Source organism: Zonotrichia albicollis, chromosome 6 (genome assembly GCF_047830755.1).
Source record: "Zonotrichia albicollis isolate bZonAlb1 chromosome 6, bZonAlb1.hap1, whole genome shotgun sequence".
NCBI classification, from domain to species: domain Eukaryota; kingdom Metazoa; phylum Chordata; class Aves; order Passeriformes; family Passerellidae; genus Zonotrichia; species Zonotrichia albicollis.
The window spans coordinates 22,780,549-22,804,237 of NC_133824.1; the positions used below are offsets into that span (position 1 = coordinate 22,780,549).

At 37.8% G+C, this 23,689-nt stretch overlaps 1 protein-coding gene across 1 annotated transcript in view; it reads right to left on the reverse strand.

Annotated features, from left to right (window-relative positions):
* AQR (aquarius intron-binding spliceosomal factor) overlaps positions 1-22,875 on the reverse strand; it is a 47,101-nt gene extending 24,226 nt beyond the window's left edge. Inside the window, exons 1-19 of the mRNA XM_026793022.2 lie at positions 22,688-22,875; positions 21,722-21,778; positions 20,865-20,905; positions 19,828-19,863; positions 18,665-18,785; positions 17,236-17,376; positions 15,600-15,668; positions 14,994-15,094; positions 14,268-14,344; positions 12,988-13,052; positions 11,022-11,138; positions 9,450-9,563; positions 8,568-8,671; positions 7,953-8,055; positions 6,819-6,939; positions 4,941-5,082; positions 4,084-4,262; positions 2,176-2,343; positions 1,580-1,749 (exon numbers count right to left, since the gene is read on the reverse strand). Coding sequence (XP_026648823.2) covers positions 1,580-1,749; positions 2,176-2,343; positions 4,084-4,262; positions 4,941-5,082; positions 6,819-6,939; positions 7,953-8,055; positions 8,568-8,671; positions 9,450-9,563; positions 11,022-11,138; positions 12,988-13,052; positions 14,268-14,344; positions 14,994-15,094; positions 15,600-15,668; positions 17,236-17,376; positions 18,665-18,785; positions 19,828-19,863; positions 20,865-20,905; positions 21,722-21,778; positions 22,688-22,783 — 2,022 coding nt within the window. The 5' untranslated portion in view covers positions 22,784-22,875. The remainder of the gene's footprint in view (positions 1-1,579; positions 1,750-2,175; positions 2,344-4,083; positions 4,263-4,940; positions 5,083-6,818; positions 6,940-7,952; positions 8,056-8,567; positions 8,672-9,449; positions 9,564-11,021; positions 11,139-12,987; positions 13,053-14,267; positions 14,345-14,993; positions 15,095-15,599; positions 15,669-17,235; positions 17,377-18,664; positions 18,786-19,827; positions 19,864-20,864; positions 20,906-21,721; positions 21,779-22,687) is intronic.
* Between the last annotated feature and the right edge of the window lie 814 nt (positions 22,876-23,689).

Sequence of the window (23,689 nt, forward strand, 5' to 3'; positions counted from 1 at the left end):
GAATTACTTCAAAGATATATGGATGGACAAGTCCCATATTAAGTAAGAATTTTTCTATTTTTGTTGCAAATATAGAACGAGTACTTCTGACTCAAACATATATTGAGCACAGCATAATATGTTTGTGCTAAGAAAAGCACAAAAAAATCAGAAAATGTCACATTTTCAGGTAGTATTTCTAAACCCAGCGATCAGTTTCTAAGAGGAAGCAAGAAATATGTTCCTGACAGCAAATGTGGTGCTTCAGCATCACAAAAACTTTGATTCAGCTTTTCAAAAAGTAATTTATATGCATGTAAAAATAGTAACATTCACTTTTGTAAAAACTAACACTGCTGACCAATTGTAGTGACACAGTGGTGTCACCTCCAGCAAACACACTGTATTTGCACTTTCTCTGCTGTCTCATCTGCTTAATTTACAGGGACTGCACAAGAGTTTTCTTGTCTTCTCTCCTACAAGCTCAGCTTTAAACTTAAAGCTGCCTTCCATCTGCTGCATACACTGTCTACACTAATCACAGCATCATCTTGTTTTCTTTTCTCCAGCTGAAGTTAGAAAGGTTTGCAAATGGCATGGAATGCATGCACCAAAACTGGCAACAATGTGATAAATGTGGAAATACCTCAGATTGTCTTGAAAAATGAAGGTATGAGTCTTTCATAAATGCCAGCAAAAAAATGGCTTGCATTGGGATTTGCCTGTAAATTAGCTGCAAGTACACAGCACAAATGATGGCAACACAATGGTCCATGCAGGCTGCAAGCTGCTGCTTCACACCAGAGCTATCTTTCTAGATACAGAAAGAAAAAAAGTCTTCCTGCCTACTTGTTAATCCATTTACAGAGAATCTGCTACAGAATCCCTCAAAATGAAAATCACTTCAATTATGCAGTGCATGATTTTAAGGCACCAAAAGAAATGTAGTTCTTCATCCATGCTGCATTTTCAAAATGGAAAACTCAAGGAACATTAATGATTTAGAGGTCTAAAAAGCAAAGAAACTGAGTAAGAAATACTTTTAGGTGTATAAAATTATGCACCCTCACAGTGAAGGTTGGCCTACAGCACCTTGTGCTACAGTATGAATTTGCCCAGCAGGTGAAGGGAAGTGGCTCCTTCCTTTCTGCTCAGCACTGTTGAGGCTGAATCATACAATAGTTTTGGCTGAAAGGAATCTTAAAAGCTCATCTAGTCCACCCCCCTGCAATGAGCAGGGCCATCTTCAAGCAGACCAAGTTTCTCAGAGCCCTGTTCAACCTGACCTTGAAAATTTCCAGGGATGGGGCATCTACCACCTCTGGGCAACCTGATCCAGCATTTCATCACCCTCATCATGAAATAGTTCTCTTTTACCTGGTCTGCATCTACCATCTTTTAGCTAATAAACATTACCCCTTGTACTACCACTATTAGAAAGTTAGTCCTCATCTTTCTTATAAGCCCCCTTACTGAAAGGGCGCAGTCCTCCCTGAAACCTTCTCTTCTCCAGACTAAATAACTCCAACTCTCTCAGGCTTTCCCCACAGCAGAGGTGCTCCATCCTTCTGAATTAAGAGCTAAGAGGCAAGTATCTTACCTTGAAATTGTTTTCTTTTGGTTTTCTTCTCATTATTATATTAAATGTCTCATAGACATCTTCTGCTCCATTTTGGATTGTGTTGGTCATGTCCTGCTGATACTGGTTTGGGTCCAGAAATACTCTGTATGTTCTGCAATCACCTTTAAGTCTTGGTTTTGGTTCAGGTCCTGCCCATAATGAAACAACAAGATTAGAATTTGACTCAGTGCTAAAAGCAAATTATCATTCAAATAAGTGATCCATAATTGTTCCTCAAATGAAATTCAGACAAATTCATATGATGAAACTAATTTCTGCATAGCAATGGATACATTTTCACTGCATTATTCTAATAGTTCTTGAATAGAATCTCTTTTACTCCTTAACCCAATACTGGATTTATTTAATTAATGTAGCTACATCAGATTTTACCAGAGGAAATTAGCTGACCTTTCTCAGGCTGCTTATGGAATTGGTTTGTTTCTTGCCATGTATGTAACTAATTCAATGAGCACTCTTTAAAAGAGAGAAAAATTACCAATTAGCCTGTTAAATATAAAAAAACCACAGAGACAGAAAGATAAATCTCTTGAAGAAGCTTTGGGCTATCATACCTTCTTCAATGACACGCCCCTTCTCGTCCAGCATGCCCTGAATTTCACAGCCTCTGACATAGACCAGGCCAGTCTGCTCCACGAAAGGCTGTCTCCTGTCGAACTTGGTGCCGTAGGGCTGCATGGGACGCACCGTGATCAGGAAGCAGACGTCGTGCTTGCGCAGACCTGGGCCCCAAAAGGAACAGGCAGAGATCTGACTGAATGGCGCTGTCCTCATCAACTCCTTAACATATGTATATAAAAGAATCCACTCATTTCTTTCATAAAATCCCACCTGTATATATTTTGTTTTGCCTCAAAATACGCCTTGACCTTAGAAAATACAAAACCATAGGACACTGTGATATAATAGATATGAAAAGTAGAAGTTGGATGCTTTTTTCATAAGAACAAACATTATTTCAAGATTATTCTCCCAATAATCTTGCTCTAGCTATTTTTACCTAATTATTTTCAATTATCTTTAAGAAATGTTTCATTAATCTCTTATTCTCATTGCTTCCCTCTGGACAAACCTCCAATTCCTTTTTTTCTGTTTTTTACAACAAGTTAAGTGCAGTGCCTAGAACTGGGCACAAAACCCTAAACCAAGTTACTTTAGTTATCTATTTAATAAAGTAAAAGGTCGCTTAACCAAGTTACTCGCTTACTGTTACATTCCAGTTTATAAATTCCAATATAACGAGATTTTGTCTTTTTCCCTTAGTACTAACACAATGTTGGGAATCACATTTACTTGTGAACAATGATGATCCTGCCTGTTAAGTTATTCCCCCAACATGTATTGGTACAGTGACTTGTTCTTGCTTAATAATCATCCCTGTTGAACTACATCGTACTTGTAAAATGCTGCTTCTCCAATTCACTAACATAATTCTGAACACTAAATTTTCTCTCCAGTACACCTCCAGAGTCTCAGATATCTAAGACATCTTCAAAGTTCAGAAAACATGCTGTATTTTTCATGAGACAAATAATTCCTCATTAAGCACCAGACACTGTTCAACAGAAGACAGTTTCATCAAGATCCTGTTAAGTCAGGCAATGATTTATGAATTCTTCATCTCAGTTTTGATTTAGTTAAAATATTATTTTTTACAAATCATAAAGGTTGTTTTAGTATTTAAAAAGCTAAGTGCATCACTATATAGATACCTTCATTATAGTGAATTCTCTGCCATCCTCCTAGATTTTTTACTTTAAGAGAAATCTACAGCCCCAAAGCAGCATCTGCTCATTTATCACACAGTCCAGCTTTAGCATTTGTGCTATGTGACCTGCAATCACACTACTCAGCTCCAGCACGTTTATCAGGTTTCTCTAACAAAAGAGAAAGGAGTGACATTTACTGATAATACAAGTACAACTGCATGCTTCTATGCCACTTGCTAACACAGTCAACTAAAGTTCAAATCCCCAAGCAAAAGAAGTGTCGCCTGTGGATACTCACAAGAAACAGTATTTGGTACAGTCAGCACTTCGTAATATTCAAACACACTGCAAACTGCTGAAGTGCACTGGTTTGAAGTAAATAAAAATTTGTCCTCTCTACTTCTGCATGAGAAAGATATCACCTTCCCCATACTTTTCAATATGACATTTTTAGCTTAAAATGCTAAGCTAACTTTCCACAGTCCTGTAAAGAACAGCATTTTACAGGACATCAGTCTGAAGTAATACACACTCTGTTCTCAATGAAAGGTGTAAGTAATTACTTCCAACTTCACTTTATGAAAATATAAACTCCATAAACTTGGAATTTGAGTAACTGTCCTCTAAACTGTATTAGGACTGACAAATCTGTACCATGGATTAAAACCTCCTTTTCTCACAAATAAGACTACATCAAAATGTATTTTGATGAGCACCTATTCTGAGCACTTTATTTCCAAGCACGTTAAGTACCTTCCCATTCATCTTTGATGTTATCTCGGACATTCAAATTGATTGTAACGTCTGCTCGCACTCGCATGGGCCAGTTTTCACCAATGTTGGGCTTGGCCACCTCCACTACCGTGAAAGAGACAATGGGCTGTGCCATCCTAGCCCATCCACCAAAGACCACACCTCCATATTCTGATAACCTAAGAAATAAACATCAAAATTTTGTTAGTCACTAGCTGATAATTCTTTTTAAAACTATGAAAAAAAATAACCCCACAGTAACTTTTAAGAAAAATATAGAATTCTTAACTTTATGTGCTACTGAATTAGATTCATGGAATCCTGCATTTTAGAATCAAAGCATAACATGACTTATATTTCAAAAAACAAAGGCAAGTTATGCTAGCATTATTCAAAAAACTCACAGAGACAGAAGATAAAGGAAAGGTAACAAAAAGCAAGTACTGAGTATAAAAGACATCACACCAAATAAATCCTTTAAACCAAAAGAGGATTAAAATGTGGCAGATATCAAATTCAAGAATCCCCCCCAAACAGAGGATTTTATGACGTTTGCATGTTTTGTCAAGTCAGCCATGGAAAATTAACTCATCCATCTTAACACAACTAAGGCTGTTTGTTAGCATCCAGCATGCTGCCTTTAACACACCTGCAGGGATACATAACCACAAACCCCTAAAATATCAACCCTTGGCATGGCAATACCTTATGGAAGAAGTACAAACCACAGTATCTATGTAATAATTTTAACACATTTGTTACTATGTACCTAGTATACCACAGTATCAGCTTTTGATTCCTAAACACACTTTGATTAGAAGGGAACTGACTGGCTCGCACCACTTAATAAATATTACCATGGCTTCATCCTACTGACACTGTCTTCAATGTCCTGCCTGATCTCATAGGTGGACTCCAAGCGGAAAAGATTGAAGTTCCTCAGCAGGTAGTCATGGAGAGTCAGGAACTGTAGATTCAACTTGGGGAGCGCAAGACAGCCTAAGGATTTAAGGGATGATGGACAAACAAAAAAAAATATTAATTAATACACTGTTTCTATGAATTCATACATACACACACACTTTACTGTACAACTGCCATTGCAGTTATCCTTGGAGATTCTAAAAACCATCCCTTTTATCAATACACACCTCTAAAAAGCATGTACTTTTCAGGTTCTCTCTAAAAGATCCTGTACAAGATTGAAGGAATTTTCATCCTTCTAGCACTAATACAGTGAACTACTTAAATATTAAATCCATCAATGTATTCAGACAACAAAATGAAGTTTAGGAAAATCAAATGCACAACAAAGTAATGGTCTTTGGAAGTGCAACAATTAAGTTAGCATTAAAAAATTATGAAAAAGGCTAATGAAATATTAAAAACCATCCAACAATTTCCCTATTCCCATGCTTTATGTTTACTAGATGCCATAAAAACCATTAATGTGGAAAAAAAGATTTAAGTCAAAAAATCAAATTTTAACACACATCTCTAAAGTCTGTATTACTGCTTTGTTTTTTAAATGAGAAAGAAAAACAGAGAAAGATTAGATCCTACTACACAAGGAGTATTAGAACTCATAGACAGGTTCTAAAGCTTTTTCCATTGTTTTAGGATAGTCTTGGATGAAAATTTTCCATAGTTTTAATTCCTATAAGTTACTCATCTAACATTACTGGACTAGTATTCCAGTTTGATATCTATGTTTAAGACCTGTGAAAGCATCTTGCTTTTGAAACCTGCAATATCACTGTTGAAACCTTTCTCTGGTATAGGTACTACATACTGACTTTCACATGCACTGAGAAACAACAGCGATGAAGAAAGGCAGCAGAGCACAGTAATTTATATTGTGGAAAGTCTGATGGTGATAAAATACTTCAACACATTTCCCAACACCAAGTAAGAAACTCTGTCCTGTTAAGCTAGTTATATGCACAAAGGGCAAGGTGTGAAGCAACACCTCTTTAAGGCTGCACAGTGTTCATCAAAGAGACGTTCTTCTTCCCTCATTTTCTAAAAGGAAATAGAAACAATACTCCTAACATTCTTGGGTTAAATTACTCTTACATAAATTTTAGACCAAATTTATTTAATTACTTTTAAGAACACAAAAAAACCCTTGTAAGACCACAAAACCAACACTGTTTTGTTTGAAACCATGACAGGAGAACACATGGAGATGAGAAAGAGAAAGTCTTCTCTAAACCAAGAGAAGCAAAATTAAAAAAAAATACTTGTAACAGTCTGACAGCAAGAGAAATCCTTCACAACAGCACCATCAATACCATAATTCCAAAAGTGTTCAGCACAGGAGGAAATGTTTCCACCAGCAACCAGTGTTACTTGATAAAATTACATCTCATCATTAACAAAATTTCTTTAATACACTATTAAAAAGTCACAATGATGACCTGCCTTCTCCTCCTGCCCCACCTTCCCTCCCCCACTGTAACCCACATTGCCATAAATATATTTGGCTGATCAAACATAACGACACAACAAAGAAGTCAATCACCCAGAACAGGGTGAATGACAGTAGAGCAGTCCTGACCTGCATTTAAGAACCTGAATGGCTCAGAGCATTACAACAACCTGTGATGCCCCCAATCTTACTCTAAGATACTGGAAGATGCCAAAGTACCGTGTGTAAGTTTCTTGGACAGAATAAACAGAATACTTCAGAATTCCTTTATTAATTGCAGCATTTACTGAACTACTAATCATACCTTCTCCAGAGTAATATTCAGTTGGCACAATATTTTCATCCCAAATAATCTTCTCTGTGGGATAGAGAGGCATCTGGTTGAGCTGCTGAATTTGAGATATTCGTCGCTCATGACGGGAGACCTAAAGAAAGGAAGCATTTCAAATCTCTGAGTCAAAAAGGAGCAACAAAGATACTTTTGAAACTGATAATAATTCATAAGGTGGTCACTTGAGTTTTCTCCATCAATATCTTTCTAATTAAATATTTTAATATAACTAAATGCAAACAGTCACATCAGAAGATGAACAAAGACATAGTCCAACTACTGGTCATAGTAGAATCAAACAATCCTTTGGGTATTCAGCAGACCAAAAATGGCACAACAGAGTTGAAAATACTCAGTCAAGGCTCAGCAGAGAATCAACTTAAAATAAAACTCACTTTACTTTCCATTAAAAATACGGTCAGTACCTAACTAATACTACTCATTCAGTAACAGTTAGTTTTTATTTCCTCTTTGGGACACAAAAAAAAATCTATCCAATACTATAATATGTTATCTGAACAAATATCTTTCCATGGCAGCCATAGGCATATCACTACCTTCAATACCTTAGAAAACCACATGAACTATCTTTAAAAAAATCAACCACAAAACAAACTCAGGAATGAGATTTCAAAAAACAGCTATGGTATTCTGATATCAAAATTAGAAGCCTACAATAGTATTGCTACACCTTGAATATCCAAAAAACCATGATGTGCATTAAACAATATTTCAAATTGGTTTGGGGCCCAAATAGATACTGAATATCTAGATCTACTTTAGCAGATCTTTTTGTTTTTAAATGGGAAAAAAACTTTTTCAGAAGAACTCAAAACTGTTTCCAAGGCTCTGCTTATCGACCTAAAAAAACACATAAATATAGTTTCTCATGGAAACTATATTTATGAATAGGCGTTTTCGAATACTTAATTTATATAGTTTTAAACCCCATCTTAACATTCAAATTACTGCAACAACACTGCTGTGGCTCACAGGTGGCTCAGAAAACATTCTAAACGACTACTGTACTGCAGTGTAGCTGCCGGATGTAGCTATGCCTTGATTTTTCAATGGAAGAAGTGCAAGGAGCATTATTCATGTTTTTACCAGCAATTCCAGCAGGAACTCCTTCTCGTGGCTCGTGTCCTCCCCCTCGGCCAGCGGCGGCAGCAGGCACAGGTACGACGCCACCTGGTGGAGAACGTTGGAGCTGCACGGCGAAAGGAAAACAAGAAGCCTCTGTCACACTGAAACCAGGGACAGCACTCACTTACTGCAGCTGCCTTTTCCGTAAAGAAAACTCCAGCCGTCTGATTCCACCAGAGCTAAACAATTACGGGTCAGGCTTTTAAGTGAAGTTTATGTATAAGGTGTAAGCTGAACCCCTCACCTGCAATAAACATGGCAAGGGGTGGATATTTTTGTATTTTTTCAAGACCTGACACAGAAGCAAGCAACAAAGCATACACTGCCTTTGTCAAAATACATACTGCTATCCTTTTACTCACAGCATTTACAATGCAGTACAGTTAATACAGTGGCATGCTTTCATGATTTTTGTTGTAGTTCTTCTACAGAACAGAGTAAAAAAAAAATAAACTAAACAAGTTAGACGTTAACTACTGGCTACGCACATGAGAAGTCAGAAGAACAAAAGGCTGGAAATTTGTTAATTTAATCATACTGCGAACCAAAAACTTCAATTTCAATTTGCTAACTTACCTAAGAGGTCCAAATAACTTCACCAGTGCATCACGAGTATCTACTGCAGCTACATTTGAGAGTGCAAAGTCGTATAATTCTGGGAAATGTGCAAACGCTGCTCTCTGCAAAAGATCCATGCATGGAAAGTGGATGTAAGCATATTAATCAAATGATTTAATAACAGTTTAAATACTTAGAAAAAAGCACAGTTTCTTCTGGTTCATAACATGAACCACTCTAACCAATCAGGATAGAAATACAAGCCAGACTGAATCTCCATTTTTCTTTCTCCATTTTTCTTAATGCCATATATTTGTTACTCCTCTTCTTCTGACACAGTATCGTTTTCATTACACCCTTCTATCAGCATCTGTTGTCATTAAAATAAAACATAAGGGAGCAGATATAAAGCTTTGCAGGCAACTGAGAAAAGCCAGGAACAAGTTTAATTTAACCATGTTTCCTTGAATTGTTCTGTTAAAACTGATACAAACAATTCTAAAAAGTGTGAGTGAATTTGTACAAGGGACCACTGCAGGCATATGTGCACACTGATCTTGAGGAAATGCTGCCACCTACTGCATCACCACAGGGTCCTACAGCATTCCGCTTTCCTTTCTTAACAGACTTAACAGGAACAGTTCATTTTGGTAACACAAGGTCAAAAATGCTGATGTTTTGCTAGAGCATATTAATTAGTCATAGTCTCATCCACCATGCTGAAGCATTACATATCTTCAATTCCTACAGACAGCCAAGCTAAAGTTATTCCTACAACTCAAGAGGGAAAATAAGGGGTTTGATATGGGAAATAACCTCATGCCTATTCCAAATGCAAATTAGACTACAACAGTAAAACCAAATCCTCTGTCTCTCATAAGCACTTCACCCTCTACTTACCTGCAGAGAAGTAATTCTGTCATAGTGAATTGTAGTCATCTCATTCTCTGTCAAAGCATTTCCAGTCTGATCATTGATTTCAAAGCCAGTGTAGAATTTGAGCATATCTAAAAGCTGAGACATCATCAATATAAATTAGTGGATTAACAATAAGAGACACCGCACAAACACGACAAACAAAACCACAGTTCAAGAGGACAAATGCACAAACAAGAGCTCCTCAAAGTTCTAGAAGAACTGGGAATAGTATCTGAATTTTATACTTGGCTGATGCACAAAATAGTTTTTGTTAGGTATCTCATCTGCAAGCCATCAAAATTTCAGTATAGTCCACAAGCAATACGATTTCTTGATATACTAGGGCTTGAAATTGAAACTCATCACAGTAAGGTGATCTAGCCAGAGGCTGTCATTGAACCCAACTTACAGCTTCCTGCTACCAAAAGGGAGAGACCTTGTGCCTTTCTGCCCTCTCTGATGGCAGCTCTGAAGTTCATCTGACCTTTCAACAGCATTATTTAACTTGGAGGAAGAAAATTATTCAGATGTGCTGCTGCCTTTGTGTACCATCAATACTGACCCTCAGAGAAAACTAACAAGTGGCAGAGATGGGGGACAGCAAGCAGCAGGAAAAGCAGCTGAGATGCAGGAAAGGGGACAGATCTTCAGATCCTGCCATATAAAAAACAATGTACTAGCTATGAGTGAGTAAACTGAGGGATGGAAGGGAAAAACAGCTGCAGTGCAAAACAGGGTGAAGTCAAAATGAATGAGAGAAGAATGCAGTGTTGACAACCTCTACTATGTGTGTGGTAAAGCATGCCAGAAGCTGCACTGCTTTCTAGCTTGTACTTTTAAGAACTCAAAATCAGAAGCAGAAATATTACTTTGCTCTTGTGAGACCCCATCTGCAGTACTATGTCCAGCTCTGGGGTCTCCAACACTAAAAAACCTTGCTGGAAAATGTCCAGAGGAGTTTACCCTAGGGCTGAAGCACCTCTTCTGTAACAACAGGCTGAGAGTCGAGACTGTTCAGCCTGGAGAAGGCTCCAGGGAGACCATGTAGCTTCCTTTACAGTATCTAAAGGGAGCTACAAGGATGGAGAAGGACTTTTCACAGAACATGTAGTCATAGGACAAGAGGGAATGGCCTTAAACTGAAGAAGGGCAGGTTTAGATTAGGCAGCAGGATAAAACTTTTCACTGTGAGGATGGTGAAGCACTGGAACTGGGTGCCCACAGATGCCTCATCCCTGGAGGTGCTCATGACCAGGTTTGATGGGACTCTGAGTAATCTGATCTAGTGGAAGGTGTCCCTGTCCATGGCAGGGGCATTGGAAGTGGATCATCTTTAAGGTCTGGTCCAACCCAAGCCACTCTGTGATTCCATGAAATGCTATGTGAGTAGTTACACACACAGGTACAGGTAAGAAAAAATACCGTGTGAAAGATTTAAATAAAGATGTAGCTTGTATCAAACAAAAGCCTATTTAAAAAAAAAAAAAGAAACCAGCTGCAGCATTCACAAACAAAGGGAATGAAAAAGTTCTTTTGAAGAACTTTGTGTCTCACCTGGCAGAAGAGATGACCCTCTTTTTCTCTTTTAGCAAGACTAGACAGGTAACAGTGAACAACAAGATGGGAGTCATCCAACACTGTATTAAACCAGCGTCGTGTGGGGAGCAAAGCCTGTGGTAAATAACATCATGTTAATACATGCAGCTGCTCAAAAAGTAAGAAGTCCTGGCTTCTCAGGATTTTCCATTACAAGAAGGCATATTAAGACAGATTGCTGCAGTTATTTGCATATCTAATACCCTCACAAAGGTATTAAAGCAGCAGTTATGTATGCCAAGACACTGGGTTGGTGCAGGTAAGCTGCCATGAACAGTCCTTTATGTAACAGGGAGCATGGCATGAACCTGCCATGAGGGAGCATTCATCCTGCCAGTCAAAAAGTAAATTAAATAAAGCAATTATTCTACTACTAAATGTCTACAGAATGACTGTGTGCTAAAAATGATAAGTCAAACTGCTTCAGCATTGTTTTAAATGTCTGTTTTCTACACTAATTAAATTAAGCTTGAGGTCATTAAAACTGCCAACTGCTTCTTCTAAATATGATAGGGTATCTTCTCTTCTTTGCAAAAACTCAAGTGTTTTTCAAATCTTTAATAACAACACAAATAGAGATCTTTTCAATGTAAATAGATTAAGCTGCTATATGTAGCAAATGTCGAACAGCATACAGAAGACCATAACAATTTAAGTGACAAATGAGCTGTTCTCTGCAGACTGAATTTAGAAAGCCAAAAAGCCATCAGTATGATGTTTAGAACTGAGATGAAAAAAAAAAAAAATCTGTAATAGAAAATGTTGGTTGCCTTGTACAATAATGATGAAAACAAACTCATAAAACCTTAAGAACTCTCCACTGAATTATTACTTTCAAATTATCAAATCACCAGTTTTGATATGCAGCATATACACTGTAATATGAAACAGTAATATTCTGAAAAAAGCCAAGTAAAAAGAGCCCATTAACCCAGTACATGCTACAAAGGCAAAAATACTTGAATTTACAGATAATTTCTCATTTGCTTGTTACAGTCATTTGAACAGACTTTCCAAACCTGTCTGAATTCTGATCTTTCTATAATACCTAGAGGGAACCAATCTTAGAAATGCTTCTAACCATTTTAATTCAGACTTTAGTTCACCTTCCAACACGTTTTCTCTTACCAGAGTATATTACATACATAAGACAGCAAGATCTAATTTAAATTATTCAATCTATTACAACTACAAGCACAGACTACTTCAGTGATTTAACAGAGTGAGCCTGCACAAAATCATTTTAAAGTTCCCAGTAACACTGTTTCAGAAAACGCTTATTTTATTTCACAGCGCCTCCTGAATCTGAAGTTACTCTAAAATAATTACTCATGCAAAAAACTGCAAATGAATGCCTTTTAATACTGGTACTGTGGTGCTTAAAACTGTGTCACTTCCTTGGTATCTGCTGAAAACTTCACAAAACCTTGCTCCATGCCTTATGACTCTAATAAACTGCAGATCCCCAGACCTGGTACTTCTAAATAATGAAGTCTAGCCAAACAGGAATAGTTTGCATTTCAGACTACTGCTGCTTTCTGGGACTTAACCCAACAACACAAAAGAGACTTTAGGTGACCTGTTATGCACTGGGAAGAATAATTCTGAATCATTCCTACCAGATTAAAGCATTACACATTTTCAGAAATGGCCAGTATTATTACCTCTATTCCAATTAAATCCTCTTCATTAAGCACTTTAGGATCCCAGTTTTGTCTGCTGGCTTATCAACATTGCTGGTCAGCTCCCAGTATGGATGCAATGCTACAACCTCTTATTTAATGGAAAATCACTTTTAAACAACCACATGCACAGCTGTGACATAATCACCTCCTATTTGGAATAAGGTTGCAATAATTACTTTATGCACTTTAACCCTAGAAAAGTACACCTGGAAACTGGCTGGATCCATTTAAAAACTTACCTCAAGGTCTAGCATGAGTTCAATAAACCTCTCACAATAATGAACTTTGTCCATAGAAATAGGACCTAGATAAAAAAATTTTAAAAAAGTTTAAACTGATCCACATCACAATATACTTACACTTGAACAATTCCTTAAAAACTAAATAAATGCTACAAATCTAAAAGTATTAATTTTAATCTTGTTAAAAGCTAATTAAAATATTATTCTCTTTCTAAAACAATCCTTTCTTATATTAAAAATTCTTCTGGTTAGAAATGAAAGAGTAACAGAACCAGAATTTCAGGAGTGATTTTATCTGCTTTGAAAAACCTGGAATATAACAAGCAAAAATGCTCACTTCCACAAGGTATCACTTGCCCATTATGTTTGTTAAGAACTTTTAATGCCAGGTACTCAAAAATACATTTTTAAAAGCTGCAAACAAGATGTGTGCAAAAGGCCTTGTCCATATTCAAAGGTACTCAGAGGGGACAACTAGGAAGCCTTTAACTTTAACTGTCAAAACACACCACATCTCCCTTGATGACTTTCCAACTCTTACAGCCTCCAAAGAAATGTGGAAGTAAATCTAAAACAGGTTTAGTATAATTAGGAAAACAGAAGGGATAAGTATCCTTTCTGAGGAAGCCACATAAAAAAATTTACAGCTCAGGTAAGAGCTGAAGTTTGCTAAGAGTTTAACAGAAAAAGGAAAACTCTGGGAACTGATTTCACCCAAATTGTGCTGTGCTTAGAGCATAATAACCCTCTTCTGTTAAAAGGCTAACACCTTCCTCCACAAACACTTTTCCTTTCTAAATCAGGCAAGGAGATAATTTTGCTTGTCACAATGACTCAAGAGCAGTCAAATCTTACAGAATTTCACTTCACTTAGGCTTTTGTTCTTACTGTAAATCAACAGTATGAACAGACAGAGCCTTATGATATCCATTTATACCATCTATTTAATAAGGTACTTAAGTAAGTATGAAATGCTTTAAGGCTCTAAGCACACAGTAAAGAATATCAGTTCCCAGAAATATTGTTTTTACTAAGTACATACTGAATATAAGGAAGTTTAAAGTAGCTTTTTACTGTTTAATTTTTAAAGTATATACAGATTTGAATATTCATTTTGATATGAAATCCATGCAGACAGGCATAGTGTCCACTACAAGCCTCACCTGAATAAGGTCCCCAACCTCAGACTGATATCCTAAGGACTAGTTGCTTCAGCAATACAAAAAGATTTTCAAACAGATTACCAGATAACAAAGTAACATGAGAAACACAGTTACCTGAGACAGGTATTGACTTTAGAACAGAAATGAATTTCTGAATGAGCTGTGAAAGAAATCTTCTCTCTCGATATGCTCTAAATTTGGACATAAGACAAAAGAATTAATACTCCTTAAATGCAGACTAAAAGTACATTGTAGCTTTCACAAATACAAAGTTAGCTGCCTCGAAATTATTATACTGATGGTAGGTTGCTTTGAAACACACCTAAACTGTTTACATGAAAACTTTTCTCTCTGCACTCAGGAAGACAGAATAGCAGCCTACATTTTTGGGCACAGAAACTGGTTAACAACCTATGCTTCTTACTGTGTCAAGGAGAAGTCAGTCCCCTCCTACACCTTAGCACACTGCAGCACAAAAGCATTGGAACATTTAATTTTGGTGAGATAGACACACATTACTGAAATTCTTGCATAAGCTATATATACCTAAGAGTGAAACACTTGCTAAAGGTCATGAAAAAAAGTGAGAAGTTACATGAATTTTCTTTCGTGCCTTCATCCTTTAGTTTTAAGATTTGAAATCACAAATTCACTGACCAAATAAAAGATGAAGTTGTCTAACAGTATTTTGCATAAAGACTACTGAAAAAGAGAAGAGCTTCCAGGAGACCATGTATCCTCATTGGCCACAGGTATTCAAAAACCACCTTTTTCATTGAAACAATTTATTTGAGCTGAAACACAATGAATGCATTAAGGAAAAAAGGCATCTGTACATACTGCATTCTTGACTCTTCATCCATTTTTGCATCATTTTTCTTTATTAGATTCCAGAATTTTCTTAGTTTTGGTGTCTTTTTCAACTCTTGTTCCAATCGATTCTGTAATGTTAAAGTGATATTCAGTCACCAAGGAAACTTGTTTTCATGAGATAAAAATACAGTCCAGTCTTTTTATTAAAAAAAAAGAAAAAATATATAACAAACGGAAATAAAGAACTGTCTCTGTCTACTCTCACTAAGTATCACTGTGAAACAAAAATGAAATAATGCTAGAGAGTCCAGCCATGACTAGATGTCCAGCCATGACTCGATTGCCTCCCTGTGACCTCATGGCTTTGTCTACAAATTATAGCTTGAAGATGCTATAAACAACAAAGCTCAGTTTTCTGAAAACTGAGTTTTATGAAAAAATTTCATAAAAACATTATTACATGGAAATTTGCAACAAAAAACCAAAAAGGATTTAGCAAAGCAGACAAAAATGTAATTCCACAGCAATGCTGTAAATATTAGAGTTCCTCAACAGTATGCCATGAGAATTTACTGTACAGGATTTGGACACTGCCTAGAAAACTGCTCTGCCAGTTAACAGTGTTATGCTTACAGGTTGTAGAGCCATCCACATGGGTAAGGAAATCAGCTGCTGCACCTGTCCTCTGATCAAATCCACTTCCTGTTAGAAAGTCACAGATGATAAATTTTAGAACATTCTTATGGTTTTTGATATGCCTGTCTTACAAAATACATCTATGTACAAATCTGACAAAAATATTTATAGGGTTTTATCAGATTTCACAATTTCCTAACAGGAACCTGCACTATAACCCTACCCAGAGACACCTGGTTCATTTCATGGAGTCTGTCAGCTCTTAACACTTCACCATGGGCCCCATCCCTGCAAGTACTTTTAGGACAAAAGCTGCTGAGAACTGATGTTCCTTCTTCCATCATTTCTTATTCCTGAACTCACCCACCGTGCTTTCTCTACTTGTTTTTAAGCTGTTCTTTGTCTGCTGGAGCCCTTAATTTATCAAGTTTCTCTGTCTTCTACACTCTTCCCATTGTCTGAAACAAACCATTTTCTCCATGTCAGTTCAAATGTGCTCTCTCCAACTATGCCTATGATCTGGATCCACAAAGTTTTCCTTCTTTCCTGAGCTACTGAAAAATTTCAATTAACATCTTAAGTATGTCTTCATGGACAAATACTCCATTCTCAGCATTCTGAAACTTCAAACTTCAGTGCTCTTCACTAAAAACACTACTGTGACTATTCCATTCTGCCTTTCACAAAGAAGGGCAGCTGCTAATAAAAGTGTGCTCCCACAGGCACATTTTCAACAGTTTCCCTATCATGTTTTACTAGAAATATGCTCTACAAGAAGGATTCTGTAGTTACCATCAAACTGTGCAAAATGAAGATGCATTTTATCATTGTGGCCACTACAGAAAAACACTATCTCAATAAACTATACACATAAAGTTCAAGATGGTTACTGGCTCCCAAAATCATTCCTAATCCCAAAATCAACTAATACACTTTCTATGTTGTTTTGTCTGAGAGATAATTTTATTTGTGCAGACCCTGATTTTGGATAATACACCCCACATGAACTATAAGTAAGGAAAAAGACCAGTAGCAAGAGAGGCTAGGGAGCACTGCTATACATAACAGGTAAAGTGCTCTTCCTGCTTGCTTCTTAGGATCTTTAACTCTGTTTTAACCACATATTGAGAACACAAGTTGGTCTAATGCTTTCTTAAAACTAACTCAGGAGAACTGCAGATAAAAATTGTATCTAAACCTGGTTTCAAAAGTGAAAAAAGCCTCACTGTCTTTCTCAATAATTAATGGAAATAATTTTTGTACTATTTCTTAGGCAAACTAAAAAGAGCACAGTAGTAACTAATCGGTTTTAAATGTAAAGCATCTTTTCAAAAATAAATACATAAATTTTACAGTACCATTTTAAATACAAAAATTTGTATTAAATCCTGTTTTTAATTGTCTAACTAAATCCTTCAGTTGCAAGTCTCATCTATGACCTTATATCAGAGAAAAGCAAATGTGTAGAGAGAGATGAGTCAGAGTCAAAACAGAGGGTAAAAGCCCTCTGGTACTGTGTTTTCCTTAAATCAAAATTTTGCTTCTTCTGTCTTGTAAGAAGAAATTGCTCAAACTAAACTGCTATAAACACAAAACAGCATAAACACACTGAAAATATTTACATTTAACATACCAAACTATTGAAGCAGTGATCAAGGAAAAGCAGCAGGACTGTCTGTTCATGCAGAGAGTACTCACTCTCATTTTCGACCAGCGATGCTTCCAGTATGCGTTTGAAAAAGAAAGGAAAATGTTCTGGCCTTTTTTTGAATGTCTAGGAATAGAAGAGGAAGGTAACTTTGAGTCAGGTTGATAGAAATAATTTCAATCTTCATTCACATAATAGAACAGAAATTCTCTAAATCCATTTAAATCTATAAAAGAAGGGATTATTTTTTTTCATTTTCATTTATTCTAACCAGGCAGCACAAGCAAAACAGACTAATGATATCCTTCTGACAAGGGATCCTCCCCCTAATACCTTCTGCATAGTCTAACAGGTGATGCACAGGACAAACTAAACAAGAAACACAGGTGAAGCCTTGTGGGGATGCTCACCTCATGACTGCACAGAAATATTCTAACATCTCCCAGCTAGAAGATAAATGGTAGGTTTTGGCCAAAGCTATGGCAGCCTTAAGTGATGTGCAAAAAGTGAGCAAATAAAAACCACCAGAGATTAATTATAGTCCTGGAACTTCCACTGAGCTACGTGAGCAGGAAAAAGATAAACTGAATAATCACCAAGATAAAGTCATTCCTTTACAAGGGCAGCCATGTACCAAATAAATTGAACTAAGCTGCTTGGAACATAATGTGCACCTGACATTTTACTTCTAGCACGTGTGCCAGAAGAAAAGCACACAGATAATATACAAGCAAGTTATTAATCCTTTGTGCTTTGCCAACACTCAAGTAATGGCACACACATCGAACTCAGTGTGCCTCTGAAATAATGCCATGCATAACTAGGCTTCTGTTGTTGAGGTGGCCTGTAAAACCTGGATTGTTTGTAGAAACACTAAATAATTTCTAAACCTATTATTACCAAAAAAAAAAAAAAAAACCACAACCAACCAAACAATATACACAAAAGAAGAGTAAGACATTATCTTAAAATAAAGCAAAAAAGGTAGAAACCAATATGCACATGTTTTAAGCAAGGCGTTATTGGATAATACATTAGACTTTCAGTGGTGCCTTCTTGAATATACAGATATAGAAATCCTTCTTTTTCCTTCAATATCAGAACAAGAACTTCCCTGTAAATACCCAACCTCTGTCAAGTGGCAAAAAAGTAAATGCTGGTGGTAATGTTCAGCATCTCACAGCAGAACTAAGGACTTTCACAGCAGAAGGAATCAAGTAATTTTTCACCTGTCCATTCCCTTCTCCAAAAAAGAACACAAAATTTGGAACATCACTTGAGGTATTCCAGCTGAGGCACCATTTCCTTTTTAACACTACAAGCTCTTCCACCTTCTGTCACTGTAAGTGAGCACGCTGTAAAAGCTGCAACTTGCAGATCAAAGTCAATTCTAGCTGCAATTGAAATCAGTTACCTCCCACGCAGGGACATTCTCTCTGAACTTCTCATTCACCATACAGCAGATTGACATTAAATATGCCTTACTGGACACCTCTGGAGAATAATTCATCCATAGGTAATTTTCAAGGTACTGACTGTGAAGAGATAAAGAGTATTTCATTAGTTGCAGCCACCCACATAATCTGTCACTCATTTAAAAAAGCAGTTATCCACAAGGCTTTTTTTCCCCTTCTTCCCCCGAAAGCCATCTTCATAGTTTGTGAGCAGTTTCTCAAGTTACCTCTCATCTAAGTCACTGAAGCAAAACTTGTTAGACTCAGTAACTGATGACACTAACACTTTCACAGAAAGGACAGGAACCTCTAACTCTGTTCTACTGCTGACATACAAATTCCAGAAGTCCATTGCATGCTATTTGTTTGTGTCAAACCCTTAACCACAACTGACATTTTTTCTTCTGCACTTTTTCTAATTAAGATGCAAAAAAACCAAGGGAAGTTTGTCCTTTGTAGTTACCGGTACTAACTTAGGGACTTGAGCCTTTCTGAAACATATAATGTATCTCAAACAAAAAAATCTCATATTTTTTCTTAAGATATGAGAGATATAAGAACCAAATAGAACATAAAATACTGTGGTTTTAAGTATGTATTGCTAATATTTCTTTTACATCTTTTTAGAGATACTCTGTAAATTCCTCCAGGAAAGTCTGAAGCAGTTGTGAACCACTGTTTAAACAGATTTCCATTCTTTTTCAAGAGAAGAAGACGTTAATGATGCTGCTGCTGCAGCACAATCCATTTTTAACCTCATACTAAGAGACATAATCCAAAAACTTCTCTGATTTCAGTGAGTTCTGATTTAAGGCTTAATGATACATTCCAAATTACAGACCCAAGTTTTTCACTTATTTCATTCATACTCTCTTTCTCAGTGTTCCACTTACACTAGAAATTGAGAATCATAAGACAGTCTGAGATGTCACTTACATTTATGGAATTATTTCCTCTTTAAACTAAGGTCTCCTCACTTAATTTTCCTCAGTTCACAATTCAAGGCCTTACAAAGTATGAATGAATACACTACCTTCAAACTGTCTCACTGCCCTGCATTTGCTTCTCACCTTTACAGGTTCCTAGAAAAATATAACTCCAAATTTCCCTCCCATTAGCTCACCTGAATTCAAGAAGCATTATCTTCCTAATGGCAAACCTAAAAAGGAAAAATTAATCAATTAACACAGGAAAGAGAGCCTCCCACACACAGCTGCATGGAAAATGACTATATTTTCCTTTATTTTATTATATAAGGAAACTTGTAGAAACACTCAGGAATTACTTCTGTCCTGACATTTCCATGCAATAGCAACCACTTAAATGCAGAAGCAACTGCTGGAACACTGGAGATGCTCAAGTTCATAGAGATTCATTAAGCAATTAAATTCACATTTTAAAGAGATTCATGTAGGTCTTTTAAATATGAAAACACCACTTCTAATAGCCTTGATGATACAAACTGCCTGTGGATGAGAGCGTCTCCTGGAAAACTACAATTATATATTTAATCTGTTCAAAATGGTGTTTTCTTCTTAGTGACTGGCAATGGAAGTTTGCTTTGACTCCATATGACAAATTCTTAGATTGTTTTCATACAGGAATAATACAGAGAATTCTCTGCAGAGCTCAATCTTCCCCAAAAAGCTCCAGCTACAGTTACACCTCTTTTCTGCACAGAGAGCTGCAGAATGCAGTGTATCTCAGATCCTTCTCCCCCATCTAACATTACAACTGACTGAAACCACTTTTCCTTCATGAATCTGGTAAGAGCAGCCAGAACAGAGGAGGAAGGTGGAGGCAGTGCACTCTGCAGCAGTTTTTGTTCTTCACATTGCTTAGTGGCAAAAGAAGAGATCAGCCTTCTATAACTACCACAACAAAACCAACATAAAAGACAACAGGCCACCAGGGAGAGGGTCTGAAAAATATTCACTCCAACCATCACGTTTAAGGTTTATGGGCTTAGGAACTGTCTTGTTGCCACACTCAGACTTTGAAATACCATCATGGTTAAATTACTTAAATGCACTTGAGTAATTTTCATCTGCTTTTAACATATAGACAAGTTTAAAAGTATTCTATGAAACACTAGAAACAGCTCCAACATTGTTAATGATGGAATGGTAGTAAATAAGAGAAAGCAACCGGTCTACTTACTTTGACCTGACAATTTCTTTTGTATATACATCTTCAATGACCTATGGAAAAAAAATTTAAGAGACTTTTATATACTCACTAATGAGATTCAAAATGCATTAAGACATTTTACTCTGAATTAGATACTCTCTGCTTACAGCTATTAAAATACTTTCAATAAATTTTTCCAACAAGAATGAAAGAACTTGCACTGTAAGTCCTAACAGACTTATAGTCTGGAACATTTTGACATCACATGACACAGAGATGCAGTTCAGCTGTTGATGTACATCCTAACAATCTCCAGTTCTAACTACCACAAATACTACAAAATAAACTGAGGCTAAACGGAGATTTTGGCAAACATCCACAAGGAAAAGAAACTTAACATTTAAGTACCCTGCAGTACACAAAACCTAACACACTATGCCAAATTTTAAACATTCAAAATGCACATGTCCACCAGAATGGCAATAAAGTTGTCCGATGGAAGCTTACCAAAGAAGCTTTTAGAAAGAACACAGTTCAGTAATACCTGCATCTTTCATCCCCATTTGATTTCTAAAAGTAGAACCTCTTCAAGCATCTTTTCACCTCTAAGGAGATGCTTGAAAGTCTTTTGCCCTCATAACTTCGGGCCAAAATAAACTGAACAGAATACAAAACAACTGCATGCTACAGCATACCTTCCTGACAGTGCCTACATTTATAAACTACAAATACATAACAAATTACATTGTCTCAAGCAACAGTTGACCTTCCAAGCAGTCTCCTAATAGTCTCATATAAAATAAGCAACACTAAATATTGGCACATCACAGACTGGTTGATCCTCTTTCCTTTACAGCCCCCAACAAAATTCCAGTAGAAGTAATTACCTTAACATCAAAAGACAATGTTTTCTTCACATGTGGAGCCCAGTATTTATTTGCTAACTGCACAAGGAAAAAAAAAGAAAGGTTAAATACATACATTTTCATGTCAATGACACAACATCTCAACATATCCCATCTCCAAACTTTATTTCACTGGTATCTTGCTTAATTTCAGCTTATGCTAACTACAAGTAACAAAATCATGTTTTTAACAGCAATGCTTATTTAAGGCTGATAAGCACTGCTGTTTATAGGCTTTTATGCCTAAACCTCTTTCAACAGAAATGCGATTCTTTGGAAAAATTTCAGATGCATAGGCTGCTATGTAACAAACATTTCCTATTCTTAACTAACGTCTAACAAATCCATCAAAAATAAGCCATAAACTTTTAGGAACTGCAAATGCTAAATGGCTAGTGATTATGCTTCCTTGAGGAATGTGACAAGTAACTAGAGGCAATATGGAAAAGTCTAGCATTTTAAGGCTCTTTGCTGCAGCCATCACTTCACCAATACTCCTGAGCAATGATGACAAGAGCTTCCTGTGCAACTTTATTCAAGTTTCTTGATGGTCTGGTAAAGGAAGGAGAGCAGATTAAAAAAAAAAATCAAAAAGAAAAGAAGAAAGAAAAGAAGAAAGAAGACTTGTAGGAAATCACGTAGAACTTTAACCAACAAGGAACTCTCGGCAGCCTTTCTCACATTAAAACACGCCTTACAGCGATGCGCAGTGCATTGCACGGATGCGTTTGGCAGCGTTGCTTTGTAAATCCCGCTGGTCCGGAAGCGCGGGGGGAAGCACCTCTGGTACAGGACAGAGGCGTCCATCCCTCACCAGCAGCGACCAGCAGACCCTCTCCCTATCACCCACAATAGGCCTGCAAAGGCTATTTAAACACCACCAGAACGTCCCTTCGAGCCCCGGCTGCGGCCGCGGCAGAGGCGGCCCGGAGGCGCCGCCGGCCCTACCTGTGTCACGTACTCCGCGTTGATCTGCGACACCGTGGGCGCCACGATCTTCTTCGGCGGGGCCGAGGGCGCCGCCGTCGCCGCGGCCGCCGCCATGGTGCCGCCGCTGGAGCCGCCCGGCACAGGCCCCGGTGCCCCGGCGCCACCCGGCCGAGGGAGGGATCTCCGGGCCGGGAGCAGCGGAGGCGGGAGCGCTTCCGGGGCCGGGAGGGCTGGAGCGGCCGCGGGGAGGCGGGCGGCGGCCGCGCCATCTGCTGCTCCCTCCGTGCCGCTGCAGCTCCGGCTCGCACCGCCGCAGCTCCCTCACTCCTGCACCGCAGCTCCCTCCTGCACTGCTGCTCCATCCCTGCACCGCCGCAGCTCCCTCACTCCTGCACCGCAGCTCCCTCCTGCACTGCTGCTCCATCCCTGCACTGCTGCTCCATCCCTGCACCGCCGCAGCTCTCTCACTCCTGCACCGCCGCTCCGGCCCTGCCGCCTGTCAGCGCACCGCGTTGCTGCTGCCACACTCAGCTTTCTAACGCTTACGGGGACTCCTATTTTATGTATCACCTAGAGCGCAGATTTCCGTCCATCTGATGTGAAAAACCTCCACAGTCTGTTTAATATCAACCAGTTGCCACCGACTCCTGAGCGTGTTTGAGCGCTCTGTCCCATCCACAGGCCCGTGATTAAGGACTTTTACTTAAGAGTTGGCCAGGATGATCCTTACGGGTCCCTTAGAACTCAGCGTATTCTGTTGAATCTCTTGAAATGTGTGCAATTTTACAAGGGTAAAATTGCATGCTCAAGGAAGTCAACAGTTTGGTAATGCTTTAGAATGGTTTGCAATTAACTTACCCTATTTGGTAAACTAATTAAGGAGGAAATTACCAGAGTCCCCAGGGAAGTTACTGTGCTTTGTTTCTGGGCTCATTATCCATCACCTGCCACTTGAGTGCTTTAAACTTCCAGGCTGGTCCCATTGAAGTCTGTTTGAATATGACCTCCTTTGTTTTCATA